This window comes from Lissotriton vulgaris, unplaced genomic scaffold (genome assembly GCF_964263255.1).
Source record: "Lissotriton vulgaris unplaced genomic scaffold, aLisVul1.2 SCAFFOLD_811, whole genome shotgun sequence".
Lineage (NCBI taxonomy): Eukaryota > Metazoa > Chordata > Amphibia > Caudata > Salamandridae > Lissotriton > Lissotriton vulgaris.
The window spans coordinates 128,993-150,919 of record NW_028252708.1 but is presented as its reverse complement, the minus strand read 5'-3'; the positions used below and the strand labels follow the sequence as shown (position 1 = coordinate 150,919).

The 21,927-nt window shown below is 49.9% G+C and overlaps 1 protein-coding gene across 2 annotated transcripts in view; it reads right to left on the bottom strand.

The window, feature by feature from the left end:
- The window catches only part of LOC147662067 (kinesin light chain 1-like), a 427,072-nt gene that overhangs the window by 282,436 nt on the left and 122,709 nt on the right, over positions 1–21,927 (bottom strand). For both annotated transcript variants that reach the window (XR_015305983.1, XM_086951131.1), the window contains exon 10: positions 20,535–20,587. Coding sequence is in view for 1 of the 2 variants with exons in the window: in XM_086951131.1 (XP_086807257.1) it covers positions 20,535–20,587 (53 nt within the window). In the remaining variant the exon portion in view is untranslated. The remainder of the gene's footprint in view (positions 1–20,534; positions 20,588–21,927) is intronic.

The window sequence follows — 21,927 nt, the reverse complement described above, 5'->3', positions numbered from 1 at the left end:
TCTCCACCCAGTCTCTAGACTCGTCACCTTCAGAGACTAGCTCCAATGTCCACACACAGCACTCTCCACCCAGTCTCTAGACTCGTCACCTTCAGAGACTAGCTCCAATGTCCACACACAGCACTCTCCACCCTGTCTCTAGACCCATCACCTTCAGAGACTAGCTCCAATGTCCACACACAGCACTCTGCGCCCTCCCTCTAGACCAGTCACCTTCAGAGACTAGCTCCAATGTCCACACACAGCACTCTGCGCCCTCCCTCTAGACCAGTCACCTTCAGAGACTAGCTCCAACGTCCATACACAGAGCTCTCTTCACTCTCACTCTAGTCCGGTCACCTTCAGAGACTAGCTCCAATGTCCATACACAGCACTCTGCGCCCTCCCTCTAGACTTGTCACCTTCAGAGACTAGCTCCAATGTCCATACACCGCACTCTGCGCCCTCCCTCTAGACTTGTCACCTTCAGAGACTAGCTCCAATGTCCATACACAGCACTCTGCGCCCTCCCTCTAGACCAGTCACCTTCAGAGACTAGCTCCAATGTCCACACACAGCACTCTCCACCCAGTCTCTAGACCCATCACCTTCAGAGACTAGCTCCAACGTCCATACACAGAGCTCTCTTCACTCTCACTCTAGTCCGGTCACCTTCAGAGACTAGCTCCAATGTCCATACACAGCACTCTGCGCCCTCCCTCTAGACTTGTCACCTTCAGAGACTAGCTCCAATGTCCATACACCGCACTCTGCGCCCTCCCTCTAGACTTGTCACCTTCAGAGACTAGCTCCAATGTCCATACACAGCACTCTGCGCCCTCCCTCTAGACCAGTCACCTTCAGAGACTAGCTCCAACGTCCATACACAGAGCTCTCTTCACTCTCGCTCTAGTCCGGTCACCTTCAGAGACTAGCTCCAATGTCCATACACAGCACTCTGCGCCCTCCCTCTAGACTGGTCACCTTCAGAGACTAGCTCCAGTGTCCATACACAGCACTCTGCGCCCTCCCTCTAAAACAATCACCTTCAGAGACTAGCTCCAATGTCCACACACTGCACTTTCCACCCAGTCTCTAGACTCGTCACCTTCAGAGACTAGCTCCAATGTCCACACACAGCACTCTCCACCCAGTCTCTAGACCCATCACCTTCAGAGACTAGCTCCAATGTCCACACACAGCACTCTCCACCCAGTCTCTAGACTCGTCACCTTCAGAGACTAGCTCCAATGTCCACACACAGCACTCTCCACCCTGTCTCTAGACCCATCACCTTCAGAGACTAGCTCCAATGTCCACACACAGCACTCTCCACCCAGTCTCTAGACCCATCACCTTCAGAGACTAGCTCCAGTGTCCATACACATCACTATACGCCCTCCCTCTAGACCAGTCACCTTCAGAGACTAGCTCCAATGTCCACACACAGCACTCTGCGCCCAGTCTCTAGACTGGTCACCTTCAGAGACTAGCTCCAGTGTCCATACACAGCACTCTACGCCCTCCCTCTAGACCAGTCACCTTCAGAGACTAGCTCCAGTGTCCATACACAGCACTCTGCGCCCAGTCTCTAGACCCATCACCTTCAGAGACTAGCTCCAGTGTCCATACACAGAACTCTGCGCCCAGTCTCTAGACCCATCACCTTCAGAGACTAGCTCCAGTGTCCACACACAGCACTCTCCACCCTGTCTCTAGACCCATCACCTTCAGAGACTAGCTCCAGTGTCCATACACAGCACTCTGCGCCCTCCCTCTAGACCAGTCACCTTCAGAGACTAGCTCCAGTGTCCATACACAGCACTCTGCGCCCTCCCTCTAGAACAGTCACCTTCAGAGACTAGCTCCAGTGTCCATACACATCACTATACGCCCTCCCTCTAGACCAGTCACCTTCAGAGACTAGCTCCAATGTCCACACACAGCACTCTGCGCCCTCCCTCTAGAACAGTCACCTTCAGAGACTAGCTCCAGTGTCCATACACATCACTATACGCCCTCCCTCTAGACCAGTCACCTTCAGAGACTAGCTCCAGTGTCCACACACAGCACTCTCCACCCAGTCTCTAGACCCATCACCTTCAGAGACTAGCTCCAATGTCCACACACAGCACTCTGCGCCCTCCCTCTAGACCAGTCACCTTCAGAGACTAGCTCCAATGTCCACACACAGCACTCTCCACCCAGTCTCTAGACTCGTCACCTTCAGAGACTAGCTCCAATGTCCACACACAGCACTCTGCGCCCTCCCTCTAGACCAGTCACCTTCAGAGACTAGCTCCAATGTCCACACACAGCACTCTGCGCCCTCCCTCTAGAACAGTCACCTTCAGAGACTAGCTCCAGTGTCCATACACATCACTATACGCCCTCCCTCTAGACCAGTCACCTTCAGAGACTAGCTCCAATGTCCATAAACAGCATTCTGCGCCCTCCCTCTAGACCAGTCACCTTCAGAGACTAGCTCCAATGTCCACACACAGAGCTCTCTTCACTCTCGCTCTAGTCCGGTCACCTCCAGAGACTAGCTCCAATGTCCACACACAGCACTCTCCACCCAGTCTCTAGACTTGTCACCTTCAGAGACTAGCTCCAATGTCCACACACAGCACTCTCCACCCAGTCTCTAGACTCGTCACCTTCAGAGACTAGCTCCAGTGTCCATATACATCATTATACGCCCTCCCTCTAGACCAGTCACCTTCAGAGACTAGCTCCAATGTCCACACACAGCACTCTCCACCCTCCCTCTAGACCAGTCACCTTCAGAGACTAGCTCCAATGTCAACACCCAGCACTCTCCACCCTCCCTCTAGACCAGTCACCTTCAGAGACTAGCTCCAGTGTCCATACACAGCACTCTGCACCCTCCCTCTAGAACAGTCACCTTCAGAGACTAGCTCCAATGTCCATAAACAGCATTCTGCGCCCTCCCTCTAGACCAGTCACCTTCAGAGACTAGCTCCAATGTCCACACACAGAGCTCTCTTCACTCTCGCTCTAGTCCGGTCACCTTCAGAGACTAGCTCCAATGTCCACACACAGCACTCTCCACCCAGTCTCTAGACTCGTCACCTTCAGAGACTAGCTCCAATGTCCACACACAGCACTCTCCACCCTCCCTCTAGACCAGTCACCTTCAGAGACTAGCTCCAATGTCCACACACAGCACTCTCCACCCTCCCTCTAGACCAGTCACCTTCAGAGACTAGCTCCAATGTCCACACACAGCACTCTGCGCCCTCCCTCTAGAACAGTCACCTTCAGAGACTAGCTCCAATGTCCACACACAGCACTCTGCGCCCTCCCTCTAGACCAGTCACCTTCAGAGACTAGCTCCAATGTCCATACACAGCACTCTGCGCCCTCCCTCTAGACCAGTCACCTTCAGAGACTAGCTCCAATGTCCACACACAGCACTCTGCGCCCTCCCTCTAGACCAGTCACCTTCAGAGACTAGCTCCAATGTCCAGACACAGCACTCTGCGCCCTCCCTCTAGACCAGTCACCTTCAGAGACTAGCTCCAATGTCCACACACAGAGCTCTCTTCACTCTCGCTCTAGTCCGGTCACCTTCAGAGACTAGCTCCAATGTCCACACAGCACTCTCCACCCAGTCTCTAGACTCGTCACCTTCAGAGACTAGCTCCAGTGTCCATACACATCACTATACGCCCTCCCTCTAGACCAGTCACCTTCAGAGACTAGCTCCAATGTCCACACACAGCACTCTCCACCCTCCCTCTAGACCAGTCACCTTCAGAGACTAGCTCCAATGTCCACACACAGCACTCTCCACCCAGTCTCTAGACTCGTCACCTTCAGAGACTAGCTCCAATGTCCACACACAGCACTCTCCACCCAGTCTCTAGACCCATCACCTTCAGAGACTAGCTCCAGTGTCCATACACAGCACGCTGCGCCCTCCCTCTAGAACAGTCACCTTCAGAGACTAGCTCCAATGTCCATACACAGCACTCTGCGCCCTCCCTCTAGACCAGTCACCTTCAGAGACTAGCTCCAATGTCCACACACAGCACTCTCCACCCAGTCTCTAGACCCATCACCTTCAGAGACTAGCTCCAGTGTCCATACACAGCACTCTCCACCCTGTCTCTAGACCCATCACCTTCAGAGACTAGCTCCAGTGTCCATACACATCACTATACGCCCTCCCTCTAAACCAGTCACCTTCAGAGACTAGCTCCAATGTCCACACACAGCACTCTCCACCCAGTCTCTAGACCCATCACCTTCAGAGACTAGCTCCAGTGTCCATACACATCACTATATGCCCTCCCTCTAGACCAGTCACCTTCAGAGACTAGCTACAATGTCCACACACAGCACTCTCCACCCAGTCTCTAGACCCATCACCTTCAGAGACTAGCTCCAGGGTCCATACACAGCACTCTGCGCCCAGTCTCTAGACCCATCACCTTCAGAGACTAGCTCCAGTGTCCATACACAGCACTCTGCGCCCAGTCTCTAGACCCATCACCTTCAGAGACTAGCTCCAGTGTCCATACACAGAACTCTGCGCCCAGTCTCTAGACCCATCACCTTCAGAGACTAGCTCCAGTGTCCATACACATCACTATACGCCCTCCCTCTAGACCAGTCACCTTCAGAGACTAGCTCCAATGTCCACACACAGAGCTCTCTTCACTCTCGCTCTAGTCCGGTCACCTTCAGAGACTAGCTCCAATGTCCACACACAACACTCTCCACCCAGTCTCTAGACTCGTCACCTTCAGAGACTAGCTCCAGTGTCCATACACATCACTATACGCCCTCCCTCTAGACCAGTCACCTTCAGAGACTAGCTCCAATGTCCACACACAGCACTCTCCACCCTCCCTCTAGACCAGTCACCTTCAGAGACTAGCTCCAATGTCCACACACAGCACTCTCCACCCAGTCTCTAGACTTGTCACCTTCAGAGACTAGCTCCAGTGTCCATACACAGCACTCTGCGCCCTCCCTCTAGAACAGTCACCTTCAGAGACTAGCTCCAATGTCCACACACAGCACTCTGCGCCCAGTCTCTAGACTGGTCACCTTCAGAGACTAGCTCCAGTGTCCATACACAGCACTCTACGCCCTCCCTCTAGACCAGTCACCTTCAGAGACTAGCTCCAGTGTCCACACACAGCACTCTGCGCCCAGTCTCTAGACTGGTCACCTTCAGAGACTAGCTCCAGTGTCCATACACAGCACTCTACGCCCTCCCTCTAGACCAGTCACCTTCAGAGACTAGCTCCAGTGTCCATACACAGCACTCTGCGCCCAGTCTCTAGACCCATCACCTTCAGAGACTAGCTCCAATGTCCACACACAGCACTCTCCACCCAGTCTCTAGACTCGTCACCTTCAGAGACTAGCTCCAGTGTCCATACACAGCACTCTCCACCCTGTCTCTAGACCCATCACCTTCAGAGACTAGCTCCAATATCCACACACAGCACTCTGCGCCCAGTCTCTAGACTGGTCACCTTCAGAGACTAGCTCCAATGTCCACACACAGCACTCTGCGCCCAGTCTCTAGACTGGTCACCTTCAGAGACTAGCTCCAGTGTCCATACACAGCACTCTACGCCCTCCCTCTAGACCAGTCACCTTCAGAGACTAGCTCCAGTGTCCATACACAGCACTCTGCGCCCAGTCTCTAGACCCATCACCTTCAGAGACTAGCTCCAGTGTCCATACACAGAACTCTGCGCCCAGTCTCTAGACCCATCACCTTCAGAGACTAGCTCCAGTGTCCATACACAGCACTCTCCACCCTGTCTCTAGACTCGTCACCTTCAGAGACTAGCTCCAGTGTCCATACACAGCACTCTCCACCCTGTCTCTAGACCCATCACCTTCAGAGACTAGCTCCAATATCCACACACAGCACTCTCCACCCAGTCTCTAGACTCGTCACCTTCAGAGACTAGCTCCAGTGTCCATACACAGCACTCTGCGCCCTCTCTCTAGAACAGTCACCTTCAGAGACTAGCTCCAATGTCCACACACAGCACTCTCCACCCTCCCTCTAGACCAGTCACCTTCAGAGACTAGCTCCAATGTCCACACACAGCACTCTCCACCCAGTCTCTAGACCCATCACCTTCAGAGACTAGCTCCAGTGTCCATACACAGCACTCTCCACCCTGTCTCTAGACCCATCACCTTCAGAGACTAGCTCCAGTGTCCATACACATCACTATACGCCCTCCCTCTAAACCAGTCACCTTCAGAGACTAGCTCCAATGTCCACACACAGCACTCTCCACCCAGTCTCTAGACCCATCACCTTCAGAGACTAGCTCCAGTGTCCATACACATCACTATACGCCCTCCCTCTAGACCAGTCACCTTCAGAGACTAGCTCCAATGTCCACACACAGAGATCTCTTCACTCTCGCTCTAGTCCGGTCACCTTCAGAGACTAGCTCCAATGTCCACACACAACACTCTCCACCCAGTCTCTAGACTCGTCACCTTCAGAGACTAGCTCCAGTGTCCATACACATCACTATACGCCCTCCCTCTAGACCAGTCACCTTCAGAGACTAGCTCCAATGTCCACACACAGCACTCTCCACCCTCCCTCTAGACCAGTCACCTTCAGAGACTAGCTCCAATGTCCACACACAGCACTCTCCACCCAGTCTCTAGACTTGTCACCTTCAGAGACTAGCTCCAGTGTCCATACACAGCACTCTGCGCCCTCCCTCTAGAACAGTCACCTTCAGAGACTAGCTCCAATGTCCACACACAGCACTCTGCGCCCAGTCTCTATACTGGTCACCTTCAGAGACTAGCTCCAGTGTCCATACACAGCACTCTACGCCCTCCCTCTAGACCAGTCACCTTCAGAGACTAGCTCCAGTGTCCATACACATCACTATACGCCCTCCCTCTAGACCAGTCACCTTCAGAAACTAGCTCCAATGTCCACACACAGCACTCTCCACCCTGTCTCTAGACCCATCACCTTCAGAGACTAGCTCCAATGTCCACACACAGCACTCTGCGCCCTCCCTCTAGAACAGTCACCTTCAGAGACTAGCTCCAATGTCCATACACATCACTATACGCCCTCCCTCTAGACCAGTCACCTTCAGAGACTAGCTCCAGTGTCCATACACATCACTATACGCCCTCCCTCTAGACCAGTCACCTTCAGAGACTAGCTCCAATGTCCACACACAGCACTCTCCACCCTGTCTCTAGACCCATCACCTTCAGAGACTAGCTCCAATGTCCACACACAGCACTCTCCACCCAGTCTCTAGACTTGTCACCTTCAGAGACTAGCTCCAGTGTCCATACACAGCACTCTACGCCCTCCCTCTAGACCAGTCACCTTCAGAGACTAGCTCCAATGTCCACACACACAGCTCTCTTCACTCTCGCTCTAGTCCGGTCACCTTCAGAGACTAGCTCCAATGTCCATACACAGCACTCTCCACCCTGTCTCTAGACCCATCACCTTCAGAGACTAGCTCCAATGTCCACACACAGCACTCTCCACCCAGTCTCTAGACCCATCACCTTCAGAGACTAGCTCCAATGTCCACACACAGCACTCTGCGCCCTCCCTCTAGACCAGTCACCTTCAGAGACTAGCTCCAATGTCCATACACAGCACTCTGCACCCTCCCTCTAGAACAGTCACCTTCAGAGACTAGCTCCAGTGTCCACACACAGCACTCTCCACCCAGTCTCTAGACTTGTCACCTTCAGAGACTAGCTCCAGTGTCCATACACAGCACTCTGCGCCCTCCCTCTAAAACAATCACCTTCAGAGACTAGCTCCAATGTCCACACACTGCACTTTCCACCCAGTCTCTAGACTCGTCACCTTCAGAGAGTAGCTCCAATGTCCACACACAGCACTCTCCACCCAGTCTCTAGACTCGTCACCTTCAGAGACTAGCTCCAATGTCCACACACAGCACTCTCCACCCTGTCTCTAGACCCATCACCTTCAGAGACTAGCTCCAATGTCCACACACAGCACTCTCCACCCAGTCTCTAGACCCATCACCTTCAGAGACTAGCTCCAGTGTCCATACACATCACTATACGCCCTCCCTCTAGACCAGTCACCTTCAGAGACTAGCTCCAATGTCCACACACAGCACTCTGCGCCCAGTCTCTAGACTGGTCACCTTCAGAGACTAGCTCCAGTGTCCATACACAGCACTCTACGCCCTCCCTCTAGACCAGTCACCTTCAGAGACTAGCTCCAGTGTCCATACACAGCACTCTGCGCCCAGTCTCTAGACCCATCACCTTCAGAGACTAGCTCCAGTGTCCATACACAGAACTCTGCGCCCAGTCTCTAGACCCATCACCTTCAGAGACTAGCTCCAGTGTCCACACACAGCACTCTCCACCCTGTCTCTAGACCCATCACCTTCAGAGACTAGCTCCAGTGTCCATACACAGCACTCTGCGCCCTCCCTCTAGACCAGTCACCTTCAGAGACTAGCTCCAGTGTCCATACACAGCACTCTGCGCCCTCCCTCTAGAACAGTCACCTTCAGAGACTAGCTCCAGTGTCCATACACATCACTATACGCCCTCCCTCTAGACCAGTCACCTTCAGAGACTAGCTCCAATGTCCACACACAGCACTCTGCGCCCTCCCTCTAGAACAGTCACCTTCAGAGACTAGCTCCAGTGTCCATACACATCACTATACGCCCTCCCTCTAGACCAGTCACCTTCAGAGACTAGCTCCAGTGTCCACACACAGCACTCTCCACCCAGTCTCTAGACCCATCACCTTCAGAGACTAGCTCCAATGTCCACACACAGCACTCTGCGCCCTCCCTCTAGACCAGTCACCTTCAGAGACTAGCTCCAATGTCCACACACAGCACTCTCCACCCAGTCTCTAGACTCGTCACCTTCAGAGACTAGCTCCAATGTCCACACACAGCACTCTGCGCCCTCCCTCTAGACCAGTCACCTTCAGAGACTAGCTCCAATGTCCACACACAGCACTCTGCGCCCTCCCTCTAGAACAGTCACCTTCAGAGACTAGCTCCAGTGTCCATACACATCACTATACGCCCTCCCTCTAGACCAGTCACCTTCAGAGACTAGCTCCAATGTCCACACACAGCACTCTCCACCCTGTCTCTAGACCCATCACCTTCAGAGACTAGCTCCAATGTCCACACACAGCACTCTCCACCCAGTCTCTAGACTTGTCACCTTCAGAGACTAGCTCCAGTGTCCACACACAGCACTCTCCACCCTCCCTCTAGACCAGTCACCTTCAGAGACTAGCTCCAGTGTCCATACACAGCACTCTGCGCCCTCCCTCTAGACCAGTCACCTTCAGAGACTAGCTCCAATGTCCACACACAGCACTCTCCACCCTGTCTCTAGACCCATCACCTTCAGAGACTAGCTCCAATGTCCACACACAGCACTCTCCACCCAGTCTCTAGACTCGTCACCTTCAGAGACTAGCTCCAGTGTCCATACACAGCACTCTGCGCCCTCCCTCTAGAACAGTCACCTTCAGAGACTAGCTCCAGTGTCCACACACAGCACTCTCCACCCTCCCTCTAGACCGGTCACCTTCAGAGACTAGCTCCAATGTCCATACACAGAGCTCTCTTCACTCTCGCTCTAGTCCGGTCACCTCCAGAGACTAGCTCCAATGTCCACACACAGCACTCTCCACCCAGTCTCTAGACTCGTCACCTTCAGAGACTAGCTCCAATGTCAACACCCAGCACTCTCCACCCTCCCTCTAGACCAGTCACCTTCAGAGACTAGCTCCAATGTCCACACACAGCACTCTCCACCCAGTCTCTAGACTCGTCACCTTCAGAGACTAGCTCCAATGTCCACACACAGCACTGTGCGCCCTCCCTCTAGACCAGTCACCTTCAGAGACTAGCTCCAGTGTCCATACACAGCACTATATGCCCTCCCTCTAGACCGGTCACCATCAAAGACTAGCTCCTATGTCCATACACAGCACTCTTCACCCGCTCTTTAGACCGGTCACCCTCAATGACCAGCTCCAATGTCCATACACGGCACTGTCCTCCCTCTTGACACATCACCTTCAGATGGGGTGTAGGGAGGTATGTCAGTACTAGTCTACGTAAATTCTCCCTCTGTATGTAATGTCAACCAAGGTTTGTATTACAGAGCTTGGCGAACTACCACTTGCAATGCTGCGTTCATCAGGTGGGAGTTGCAAGCCTCATGAGGAAACACATGACCAAGAAGGTGTGCATCAACATCCATCAGTGTGCCGAAACCCAAGGCCACAGAAAACTGCTTCCTTCCCATGCCATAGTGGCTTTCGCGGGAGTCAGTCCTTGGAATAACATGTTTATTGAAGCTCCTCTCTGCAGGCTCACTGGGTCTTTCGTAATTTCTTTATGTTGCATTTTCTTATTCATGTACACAGACTTCTTATTGACAAAGGTTTTCCCTGCTGCATATATTTGCAACAATTAAGAAGCAGAAAGGTATCAGAGTACAAGTGATGGACAGTGGGTAGGCAGCCAGGGAGCATTTGGTCTCACCAACCTTACAGTAGAAGGTTTCTGCGACATCGAGGATGTATACACCAGGATATTAATGTTGCCTCTTCCTTTGAATGTAAAATGGAGAGAAACTGGCTCTATTCCAGTGCTCCAAGGCTAGAGAGGGGACGCCTTGCGGAACCATGCCCATTTATGAAGCTATCCGGTTTGGACAGAGTCTACGTTTTTTGCACAATATCAGGGCTAGAGATTATTTTCAAACAGTCACATACTGAGCACTCATGGGAATGTTACCGTATTTTAACTTAAGTTTCATTTCAGATCATCATCATCCCAGCCAGAGATCTTTCCATGAACCTGTCTGTAGACACATTATAAAACCATAATGGCAAACTAGCGAAGCAGGTGAAGATTAAGATGTGGGCAGAAAACCCTTCCCCTCATACGGCCCACCCCTCGCCCTCTCACACTTAATGTGACATAGCAGGGTGGCTCACAAGTATAGATTCCGAGGTGCGCACCATTATGCGACGTGCAAATCTAGGCATGTTTATTCTTCCCATGCATCTCTTGGCCTCTCTTTTAGTTGCCTATTAACACTTATCTAAGAATAGCAAGAGTTCCTTCTGCAGGTTCACTCAATACTTCGCCTCTTCCTAGAGGAGGAGATTGCGCGATTTGAAACATCTTGACGGCACATCTAAATAAATCATGTCTGAAGGTTTTTCACGCAATTATGTTGAAGGTTATGAACAAGAAAAGGAGACCCTGAAAGTGATGGCATTCTAGGGCTGCATGCCCATTTAGTCCCAGTGTCCACAAACACATCTTAACATGTTTTGAAGCCAGTGATGTCCACGTGCACTCCTCTTACTCCTCCCTCTTTCTAAACGGAGAGCGGTTGCTGGTGATAGGTAATCACCATCAGGTCTGAAGACAGGAGAACATTACTGCAGAGTAGCCGAGAACCCTACTTCTTGTGGAATGAGCCTGGTGACAGCAAGGCAGCAGATGGTGTAGGGGTTGATCCATCCAGCAATGACACCTTGGAGGTTAGTCTACTGCGGCATACCTATGAACAAGAACTTCATGACATTTCAGTATCAGAACAGGACACCACCTTGAAAAATGTATGGAAATCACATTGATTTTCTTACGTGAGTTATAAACAAAGGGTATAGACTTGAACAAGCTCCTGCAGGAGGACAGGCATGAACGCCCAATGCCATGTACTGCAGCGAGTCTCAGTAATCCTGAAGGCTGAGCAATGACCATGAGGAAGGAGGTCTTCCCAGCAAAGAGGTGTAGGGTTCATATTGTTTTAGTTGAGCCCTAGTGTGCAGCCTAGCAGCGACTTCAGGGTAATTTCCAAGGTAAAAGAGGGATCAGATCGATTGAGAAGCCGGAGTCATGACACAAAGTCCAAATTCCTATCACAACGGTGCGTCAGAAAGTACGTTCTTGGTGGATAGAGGAAGAGAGTTTCAAAGGGAGACTCTCAGACCATGAATCTTTCTGCTCATAAAATGTTTTTACCTTGCTTGATATGTCGAATCGGTTTGTATGGCTCCCGATAGGAGTCTGGTTGGCCAGTACGACACCCCCAGGCTGGCGAAGCCAAAGGATGCCCCTTCATTTAATGTCTGTGCACCAGACATACCCTTGAATTCGACCCGATGTTTGGTGTTCGAGCAAGAGTAGAGGGGAGAGGTGGTCTGCACACTTCATGGCCTAGATGAGGGGGGCACTTTGCTTTCACTCCTTGGAGTATTGTCAGCATCTTCATAGGAAGGGTCATATGTATTCTGTTGAAACCGCCAATAGCAGCAAGTACTACAACTAACAATGGGAGACTTTCTTGAATGAATGCTTGGTGTTACTAAAGCGCGCAACTAGCTGGCCACCAACAGAGGGATGAAGACAGAATAGAGGAGTCCTCGAAGGATGCAAGGATCTTCAAATCAGAACACTGTCAAATCACTGACAAGCTGGCATCTAACATAATCCCCAGGTTGCAGACATGCGGACCAGGAGAAGGTGGTGGGCCCACAGACTGAGGCCAATCGGTCCAAGTCAAGGTAGGAGAACACCTAGACTCTGGAAGAGTTTGTCGGCTTCAGGCGTGTGGACACTTGATAGTTACATCAGGCCTCATTAGAACCGTTGTGACCCACGGTGCAGCTATCATACATGTTGGTGAGGGGTTGTAGATAGTGCTGATCACTGTGGCACAACACACATAATGCTTCAAGGCTGAAGACGCTTGTACTTGATACCAGTTAAAGAGAAGAGAATCACTAAAGACCATTCCAGTGAAGGGATTTATCATCCAGTCTCGTAGAATTCTGCCCAGTTCCACTGAGTTGACAAAGTATCAGATCACTTGCTAGAGTCTGGGCCGAGGTGCAAGCAGTTTCCCGGGATAGTCATGAGGGGTGCCTTCATTTGGCATCTAGGGCAGAACCACGATGAAGCCACTAAAGGCGGCGTTCTGCTCCACACGACCTGATGGAAGGGTACCCACCATAATCACAAAAGCTTTGGCTATGCAGAGGATGCCATTTATTGGCCATGGGGTTGACAAACTCGGAGGACCGCATTTGGCTTATTCAAGGATGGGGCTATCAATATATATATTTAATTGTCGCTGGGATCTCCCCGAGCTGCAAGCAGGCATCGACCAGATATAGGAAGATCAATTTAAACATTTGCTGACAGCAGCATCGTGTGTCGAGAAGACGGACTGTGGCGGATGAATGGACATACTTCAAGCTTCTTGGGCGTTGGCGATTTTACTGATTGTGGCATAACAAACTGTGGCTCTTCATTTTGGCGCAAATTGTGAGTCAGTGAGGACTTCCATGTTTTATCCAAGAGTTGCAAAGTCTCACCGTAATTGCGGAGATGGGTCATTGAGACTGGATGCATAGCTTCCATTTCCTGCGTGGCTTTGGTTAATTTCTCAGCTACCATAATGTGGAAGTGAAAGAAGGCTTGGGGTATAACTTTATACCCTGGGAAGATTTAAGACATGTTGTGCAGTCACAGAGTGCGGGGGAATGATTTCCTCTAGTGCCGCATTCTAGCTCACCCGAGAATCCTTTGTGGTTTCAAAACACTGCTCGCTTGGTACAGGAAAACACTCTGGCAAGTGCCATGTCACAGTTTGCTCTAACAATGTGTTCTGATTTGTACTTTACATTAATCTCCCCCTGGGGCTGAAATGCAGGAGGGGTTTGAGAAGGCTGCGCATCCGGGTTCTAAACCAGGAGGCAACAGGTTTACTAGTGTGCAGCCCCTCTTGGTGCTGTGCTCATCCAAGATGCAAAACCCAACGAAGGTTTGGACTGACCTTAAAGGAGGCAGCAGTTGAAGATGCCAAGAGAAGGAATGCAGCAGAGCACTACAGTCTGGATTCCACAATTGTAAAAGAGGACAAATGCCTATCCTTGCAGTTCATTACAAGAACAGGTAAATATAGAGCATTCTAATACGGTAGAAGGGAGGTCTGTGCTCGATCTGAACTTATACCAGCCCTTCTCCAAACAATCATTATAGGGGAATGTTCCAGCATTTGATCAGCTGGAACTCTTCAGAAGAAGAAACCTCGCTGGGGCCCAGTTAAGCACAACTGCTTATGAGTTGTTTAGGCACTAATAATTCTTTTAAACTGGAAAAGTCACGCAGCAGAGACACGGTTATACCTTTAAGCCCATGTAATACTGCACATTAATTTAAACCTAATTCTTCTTTAAACTGCCAACTTATTTTGTTACACTACTGGTTTGGAACTAGAACCTGAACCAGGTCAGTGACTGATTTATTTCATACTACATTTATGCTCGACAGACCACGGACGGGCACTAGATATTACGAGGTCATCATGTGCTTCTGATGGCAGATATCTTGAAAAAGGTGGCACAGCCATTTCACTCCTGAGCACTGCTCAGCAACAAGGGGGTGCTGATTACTGTCCCTGTTCCTCCCCCCTTTAAACAAAGGCAAAGCTCTCTAGAGTGCACATATTTAACAAACCGCAAGGGCCTTTGCCACAGGTGTCGCCTGGGTGATAACCTACAACAGGGACTGTGAGAGGGGTCAGAGTTTCTATTCATTCAAAACCTGAACCTCTCCCTGGTGCCAGTTAGTAACTGCAAAACTCCTACAAGCTTAGAGCGGATTAAAAATGATTCACGTTTCCCAGGATACAGAATATCTAACTTTCTATCTCTGCACGAAGCCTCTCCTTAGTTTCCACTGCTGCAGCCATCGATGAAGTAGGTGAAGACCAATCCTCTTCGTTCTAGGCACTCAATATTGTATGGAAGTAGGGAGGCATTGCATGTTTCCACCAATTCATAGACTCACCCAGCTATAAACGATACCTACACCCCAGTGCCAGTCCCTTAAAGCATCCAGTGTTAGAAACAAACATCTTCTGCCTCAGTACCAAAACAGTCCGAGTAACAGAGCTAGCTCACGAAGGGTCACTGAACCTCTAGTTCAGTAGGGAGGAGAAGAAGGGGTGCCCAGCAGGGGTGTTCAGAGTCTTTTTTTGTTTTTTTAAACCAGACGTCCCAGTCCTGATGTACATTCTCCAAGCAGCTGCAGTACCCCCAAAATAAAAAAACTAACCAAAATCAGGAGTAGCTGTCAGGAAGAAGCAAGGGCCAAACCAAAGAAAGATCAGAGCATTTAGGTACACCAGAGAGAAAGCCAACAATAGGAAGCCAGTGCCACACTGAAGAAAAGCAGAGCACCCGCTGACACACCAGGGGAAAACCTGGGAATAGAAAACAGAAAGCAGGGTGCCTGGTGCCACAAGAGAGACACCACTAGAGATGGAAAGCAGGGTACCAAGAAGTAGGACAGCACCAGAAAAAAGTCCCAGGAGACACCAACAAGAAGGCCAGCAAATCAAGATCACCCCCCACATTACCTGAAAAGCATCACATATGTGCATTTCATCCTAGAAGCTCTCAAGAGAGGCCCTGTTGCCCTCCCAGGACAACATACTGCATTAAGGGGCAATGGGCACAGAGCAACCTGCTTCGAAGAGGTGTTTGGCGTTTCTAGGAGGGCTCCGTCGGTAGCGCCTTTTGAGGGGTATGTTATTTAACCACAGAGTTCTCACCTTTAGAATACCTCCAGGCACCAGACAGGATCTGGAAGAATTTTTAGCATTGCCCCTGCAGTTGAGCAAGTAGAGCCATGCAGCTCAGCTCTGCCATGGAAACGACGGCTGGAGCCGGATATAGACAGCATACAAAAGCGCAGACATCAGTTTCTTCCTGGACATCGTCCACACCCTCAAAAGCAAAGCCCAAAAGCTTATGATCCTATGCCAGAGTGCAGATTTCTAAATTGGGAACTTTTTACATGGAAAAAAGTCCATTCAACGGAACTGGGGATCGGGGGGCTGGTGTGGAATCTGCGGATAATACAGAACCAACCAGAGAGAGCATTACTGAAGGCGAGTAACTTGTTCTTCAGATTGATACCTTTAACAACAGATTCCTCATCTTTAGATTAGATACCAAAGCAGTACTTCCCTGATGGTGGGTGTGTGGAATGACTCAGACAAAAAAATCCTGCAAGACCGAACAAATAAAATGCCCTTTCCGTCAGCCTAGCTATCAAGGCAGACAGACGTGCTTTGTCAACAAATGCACTTTGCTGCCTGTCAAACATCCAGGGCTAGCACCACACTGCTTAGCACAGTGGTAGCAGCCATGGCCCAGGAGGAATGACTCCTGGGCCAGACTGATTTTTGCTAGCATGTAGCTGATATTAATGCAGAGGACCATCTACCTGGAGAAAATGTATTTCTGCCCTGCGTTGCCTTTCTTTGCCAAAGCGAACCCCACAATGGGCAATTATACACCCAATGGTCTTTGTAAAAGCTGAACGCACTATTAGGGTCGAAAGGAAGAAATCTCTCCTCCTCTTTCAAGGGGCGAGGCAGAGCAAAGTACATTGCAAATGTGATCGACTGTCTGACATGAAAGTGAGTCACAATCTTTGGTAGAAAGGAAAGAAGGTGGTGGGGGGCGGCTCGACTGACAAGAGCTTGGTGCTCACTCAAGCGACGGCTGAGGCTATTGTGATGAGAAAGACAGTCTTCAGTATCAGGATTCATAGGGAACAACGACAGTTGGTATGACAAATGCAAAAAGTTAAAAGGGCCAACAACTATAGGTTAGGAGCGCCTACTGCAAGTTCTGGCAGGACCAAAGACAGAACACACAATAGCACTTTCAAGAGTTTAGCTTACAACGGATCCACAGTACGGCTGCCATAACAAGCCAAAAATTTGCACCAGGCATAAACAGATTTTGTAGAACGCCGTCCTGCCTGCCAGGATGAAATACACTACTTTGGGAGGTAGCTCAAGTGAAGTTGCTCTATCTCCACGCATGGAGGAGTAGGTTGAGCAGGCTAGTTGCACAACCCAGTTCAGCTGCAGCAACAGGAGATCCTCCAAAAGCAGTAGCATGATTGGAAGACAGACACTCCTGCTCAGAGATTCCAGGTACCACAACCTCGTAGCACAATCCTGAGCCACCAGGAGTACTTGGTCCTGATCGTTTTTGATCTTCAGAACTCCGGTAAGGAGAGTAAGCGGTAGGAAGGCACGCAGGAGTTCATTCTAAACTCTAGGCAGAATGCATCTTGGCGAGAGATCCTTCTTAGGAATCCAATGTGTAAATAGGTTGTGGGTTCTCAATGGAGGTGAAGCAATCAATTTGGTGCTGCCTCTGTTGCTGGAATACACCCTACATCACCTCCAGCTGTAGCGGCATTCATGATCTGTCATCAGCTGCGATTGTCCGCCCTGGTGGTGTACAATCAGGGAGATGCACTGAAGATTCAGCCAGATCCAGAGGTGCCGGCCCTCTTGGAACAGAGCCTAGGACCCCACGCTCCCGGCTTGTTGCAATATCAAAAAGCAATGGTGTTGAGCGCAAGACCCTGAATCAGTCTCCCTTTGATGGACCACAGGAAGGATTTCAACACTGAGCATTCAGCCTACAACTCAACCATGTTGATGTGGCAGTGGGTCTCCTCCAGAGCCCTGAGTCCTCTGATCCCCCACCTCCCCTCAAATGGCCTCCCCCAGATGACCGCTCCAACCCAGCTGTAATGCACCGTCACCACTGTGAGCTCTTGGTGGGGTAGGTCGTGGGGTCTGCCACTGGTCCAATTACATTCAAACGGCCACCACATCAGATCCTTTGCAGTCTCTTTTGAAACTTGGAAGAGTTCGACAGGTTCCCTTGGTGCTGGACCCACGGAGTCTCTAGATCCCACTGTAGAGCGTCCATGTGCCACCTTGGATGGTCGACCAGTAGAATACAATAGGCCAGTAGGCCAAGAAGCCTCAGAGCCGTCCTCCCTGAGACCAAGGACGTCAGCTGAAACATCCGGATCATAGCATGAAAGTCAGACTTGTTGGTCCAAAAGTGCACTGTATTCAGGAGCCTCTGAGAAAAAGTCCTGTGTGACTTTGCACGTTTACAGTGAACTCCAACGATGTAAGGAGGTTTGCCGTCTTCCAGAGGTGGACCAAAACCGGGAAAATCCTGCCTTCAACAGACAGTCATCAAGGTAGGTGAAGGTAGCATCTGTGGGGCCTGCAGAACAGGGATATGGGAATAGGCGCCGTGAAGGTGCACCGCAACCATCCAGTCTCCTGGATCCTTGGCCGACAGAGCCTGGCCAGAGTGAGCATCTTTAATTTCTTCTTCAGCAGGAAAAAATTAAGGGGTTAAAGATCTAAAAAATGGCGAAGGCCTCTGCCTTTTTTGTGCACTAAGAAATAATGGGATTTTCACCCAGCTGTGATCTTGGTGACCGGAACCCTCTCCTGGATCCGAAAGAGCCTGGACTTCTGTCGCGAATTGGAGAAATAGCCCTCCGAAAGCCTTTCCAATGTAGGTGGAAGAGGTGGTGGGGGAAATCCTCTAGCAATGACTACAAAAGGGTGAAATTGGTGATTTGGCCTTGAAGGTGTGGAAAAACCAAGGGAGTGCGCAGTAGCTCTACTCTCTTTTTGTGTGTTCAAAGATAAAGTCGGCCTTCTCGAAAAAGAGTAGAGACCAGTCAAAAGGCAATTGACTGAGTGTTGACTGAACGTCATTTGAGAGGCCCATGGTTCTCATGCGAGCATGGCACAGGAGCAACACGCTAGTTTCTACTGCTCGTTCTGTGCCGTGTGTTGTGTCCAGGCCAGACCGCATGATGTACAGGGGTTAAAAGCCTTTTGAGACTGCTGGCAAATCTCAGCGACCCACAATGCATGGGAGTACCGTCTCCGCAAACACTTGCCGTTGACTGACCTTAGGGTGAGGCTAGCAGAAAAAAACATCCTCTGCCTCAATGTCTGTGACAACGTGCCGCCTGTCTGCTTACTGGTGGACAAGAGTTGGGTTTGGTCAGAGCGCCTATTCGAGTGCGTCAGAGTGAGTCAGAGCCTCATTGAGCAGGGGCGAATGTAGCAGACGTCTTCCTGGAAAGCTGTGGGGGGATTGGGTTTGGAAGTTTGTGCGGGGGGGCATAGTGCCGGGAGAGACCAACCTTGAGTCAGGACAGGTGTCCGGTCCACTGGCCACTTATAAGTTCACAAACAAATTGTCATCATTATATTGTGAAAATTCACCCCTACTACCACCATCATAACCAAAAGCTGGTGGCTCTGGTCAGAGTCCAATTCGAATACTTGTTGGAGCACTGAAAGATGTCTCCTAGACAAAGGCGCTGTTTTATCAGAGTAAGAGGGTATGCGGGTGGGTGTGCAGAGATTGAGGTAAAAGAAAATCTGAGTTGGACAGAGCTATGGGATGGACATCCTCCTCTCGAGTCTATGTGGCAAGAACCAGAATAGATTGTGGTGAGGGGCGTGGAGTCGGTACCGGAACTAAGAGCAGATTCCAAAGCGGGTTCAGGTGGTACAAGGGGCCCAAGGGTGGATCTACCGGCCTTCGTGGATCCATGGGGCCCAACTACATGCCACAAGGATCTGCTAGGTTTGTGAAGATAAAGAGTCTCCTGAAACTCTTCATTCTCCTTAATCTGTTGTGGCGATGCTGATTGACTAAGAAATCCGAGTTGCCTCGAAATCAGCTGCAGAGTTGGTATTCAAACGGGTACAGAGATCGAGACAATGGGGCATGGGGATGCCCTAGCGACTCATTTGGAGAGTGGCCAGGCTGGGACGAAACCCAGTTGGACGTCTTGTGTTTCTTTTTGGATTTTGACTAATCTGTGGACTTGGATCACGACTGCGACCTGTTATGGGACCGGATTCTGTGTTCTTGACTTCGAATAGGAGCAGCTCTTATGTTGCCTACCTTCAGTGCTTAGCAATGTACCTCTTGACTTCACGGTCCAGATTGCCTTCAGGTGCATCAGGGGACACTACTTACACGACGGAGAGATGGCAAAACCTCAATCACCAGAGATAAATGTCGGAGACTTGTCGCAGGCATTAGTTTGAGATAGTCCCTACAATGCTTAAACAATGTAGTTTTAAGAGGGGACATATTCCCTTGCATGCTGTGAAGTAATGTTAAATGAAAAGGCGTGTTGACTGATGAGAAGTTAGGAGCTAGCTCCGAATCCGCATACTTAGGCAAAGAAAAAAAGAAACTGATGTCAGTGCGCTTAAGTGGCATCTATATGCACCTCCAGGCGTCACTTCTGGGGCTAGTGTACACCACACAGAACAGAACTATGCCACCTACTAGACTTCAGGGTCTATGCTGAAAAATCTTCTGGATCCAGTCGGTAGTGCCTGCGGATAATCTAAAAGTGAGGAATCTGTGGGTAGAAGTATTCATCAGAATGAGTTTCTATTTCGCCTTTAATTGCCAATACTTTCAGGCGTGAAGATATCGCCTTCAAGTATGGACTCTCCCACCCACTTCTAATTACTCATTTAGTGACCAGAGCGGGCACACGCCCCACTGTCGCTGTGAATCCGGAAGACACTACTGGCAGCGTGATCATAGGTCTTACCTTGCTCATTTCTTCCCGCTCCTCAGCATGCATCCAAATGGGCTTGTGGTCATCTGCAGGGTGGGGTTTAAAGATAACAATAATGTCATATTTACACCAAAAGCCACAGCAGTCATTCACAGATTCAGCATACAGAAGAAAGAATTCAAAGGCCAGCCGTAAAAATCTGAAAATATTTTGTTTGTGATACTGTGTGCTGCAATGCCCTGGTATTCAAGAAGCCCAGCACCGGCAAGGCAGAAGGGTTGAGGAGTAAATTGAATTAAAACATTTTAAAGTATCAAGTGCCACATTCCTGACACCGCAAAATGCTAATGCTAGAAACTTAGGGCCAGATTATCGAGGTAAACTGCGATCGCAAACACTGACGTTTGCAGAATTTCAGTGTTTGCGATTGCAATCACGCTGTGTGCAATGTAGTTAAGTAAAAACCCACTTGCAAAAAAGGAATCGCAAAAATTGGGATTCTCTATTTCCGCACACATTTAGCGGATCGCAATTTGCGATTCTCTAAATGCTATGCTAGTAGTCATTGCAAATTGCGATATTGCTGTAAGGAATCGCAAAAATTACCACCAACTTCAAGTTGGTGGTAATTTGCGATTACCTTGAAAAATTCACTTTTTTGCATTTTTCAAAGTGCCATGTGTCACACATATATGCCCTTATGGTATATGTATCACCATCATGGCCTACAACGGCAATGAAAAAATAGTGTAAGAAACTAAGCAGAGCTCAGGGAGATTGCCTTCACAAGACATGCAGGCGAAAATCTGAGGGACTCAGCCTCTGTTGGGAATGTTCTAGAGGGTGCTGTTGCCCGATTGGTTATAGTTCAAGTTTGGTCCTTTTCCAAAAAAAAAAAAGGACATAGATAGGCTATTAAACTGACTTTTTGATTGCCATTGTAGGCTTGTAAAAGTGATACATACTGCTTTATAATGGTACTGTGGGACTCCCACTTGAACAACGGGGAATGATTTGAGCATGTCAATCTATGATAGATCCAGTACTGGAGAAAATGCACATTTCTATATTACAGTACAACTCACGCATGAGAGAGAGAAGCAACAGGTTCTGAAACCAAAGTGTAAAGTAAACAGTGGATTCAACTAAAGGCAGAGAAACTGAAAAGAGGGCAGAAGCAAGGAGACGGGGCAGAGAGAATGAGAAAGGCAAACCATTCATGAAGGAATCAGGGAGCACATTGCAATGACTATACAACAGCTACTGCTCTGAGCCACAGACTGCAGGGCTCGAAAAATCCCAAAAATGGTACTAGTCCTGCAGGACTAGTACCTTAAAAAATGTCCTCGACCTAACTGAAACTTACTCGACCTCCGTCTCTGAAAGCGGAGCAAATGTGACAAACTAACAAGATTTAAAGGCATCT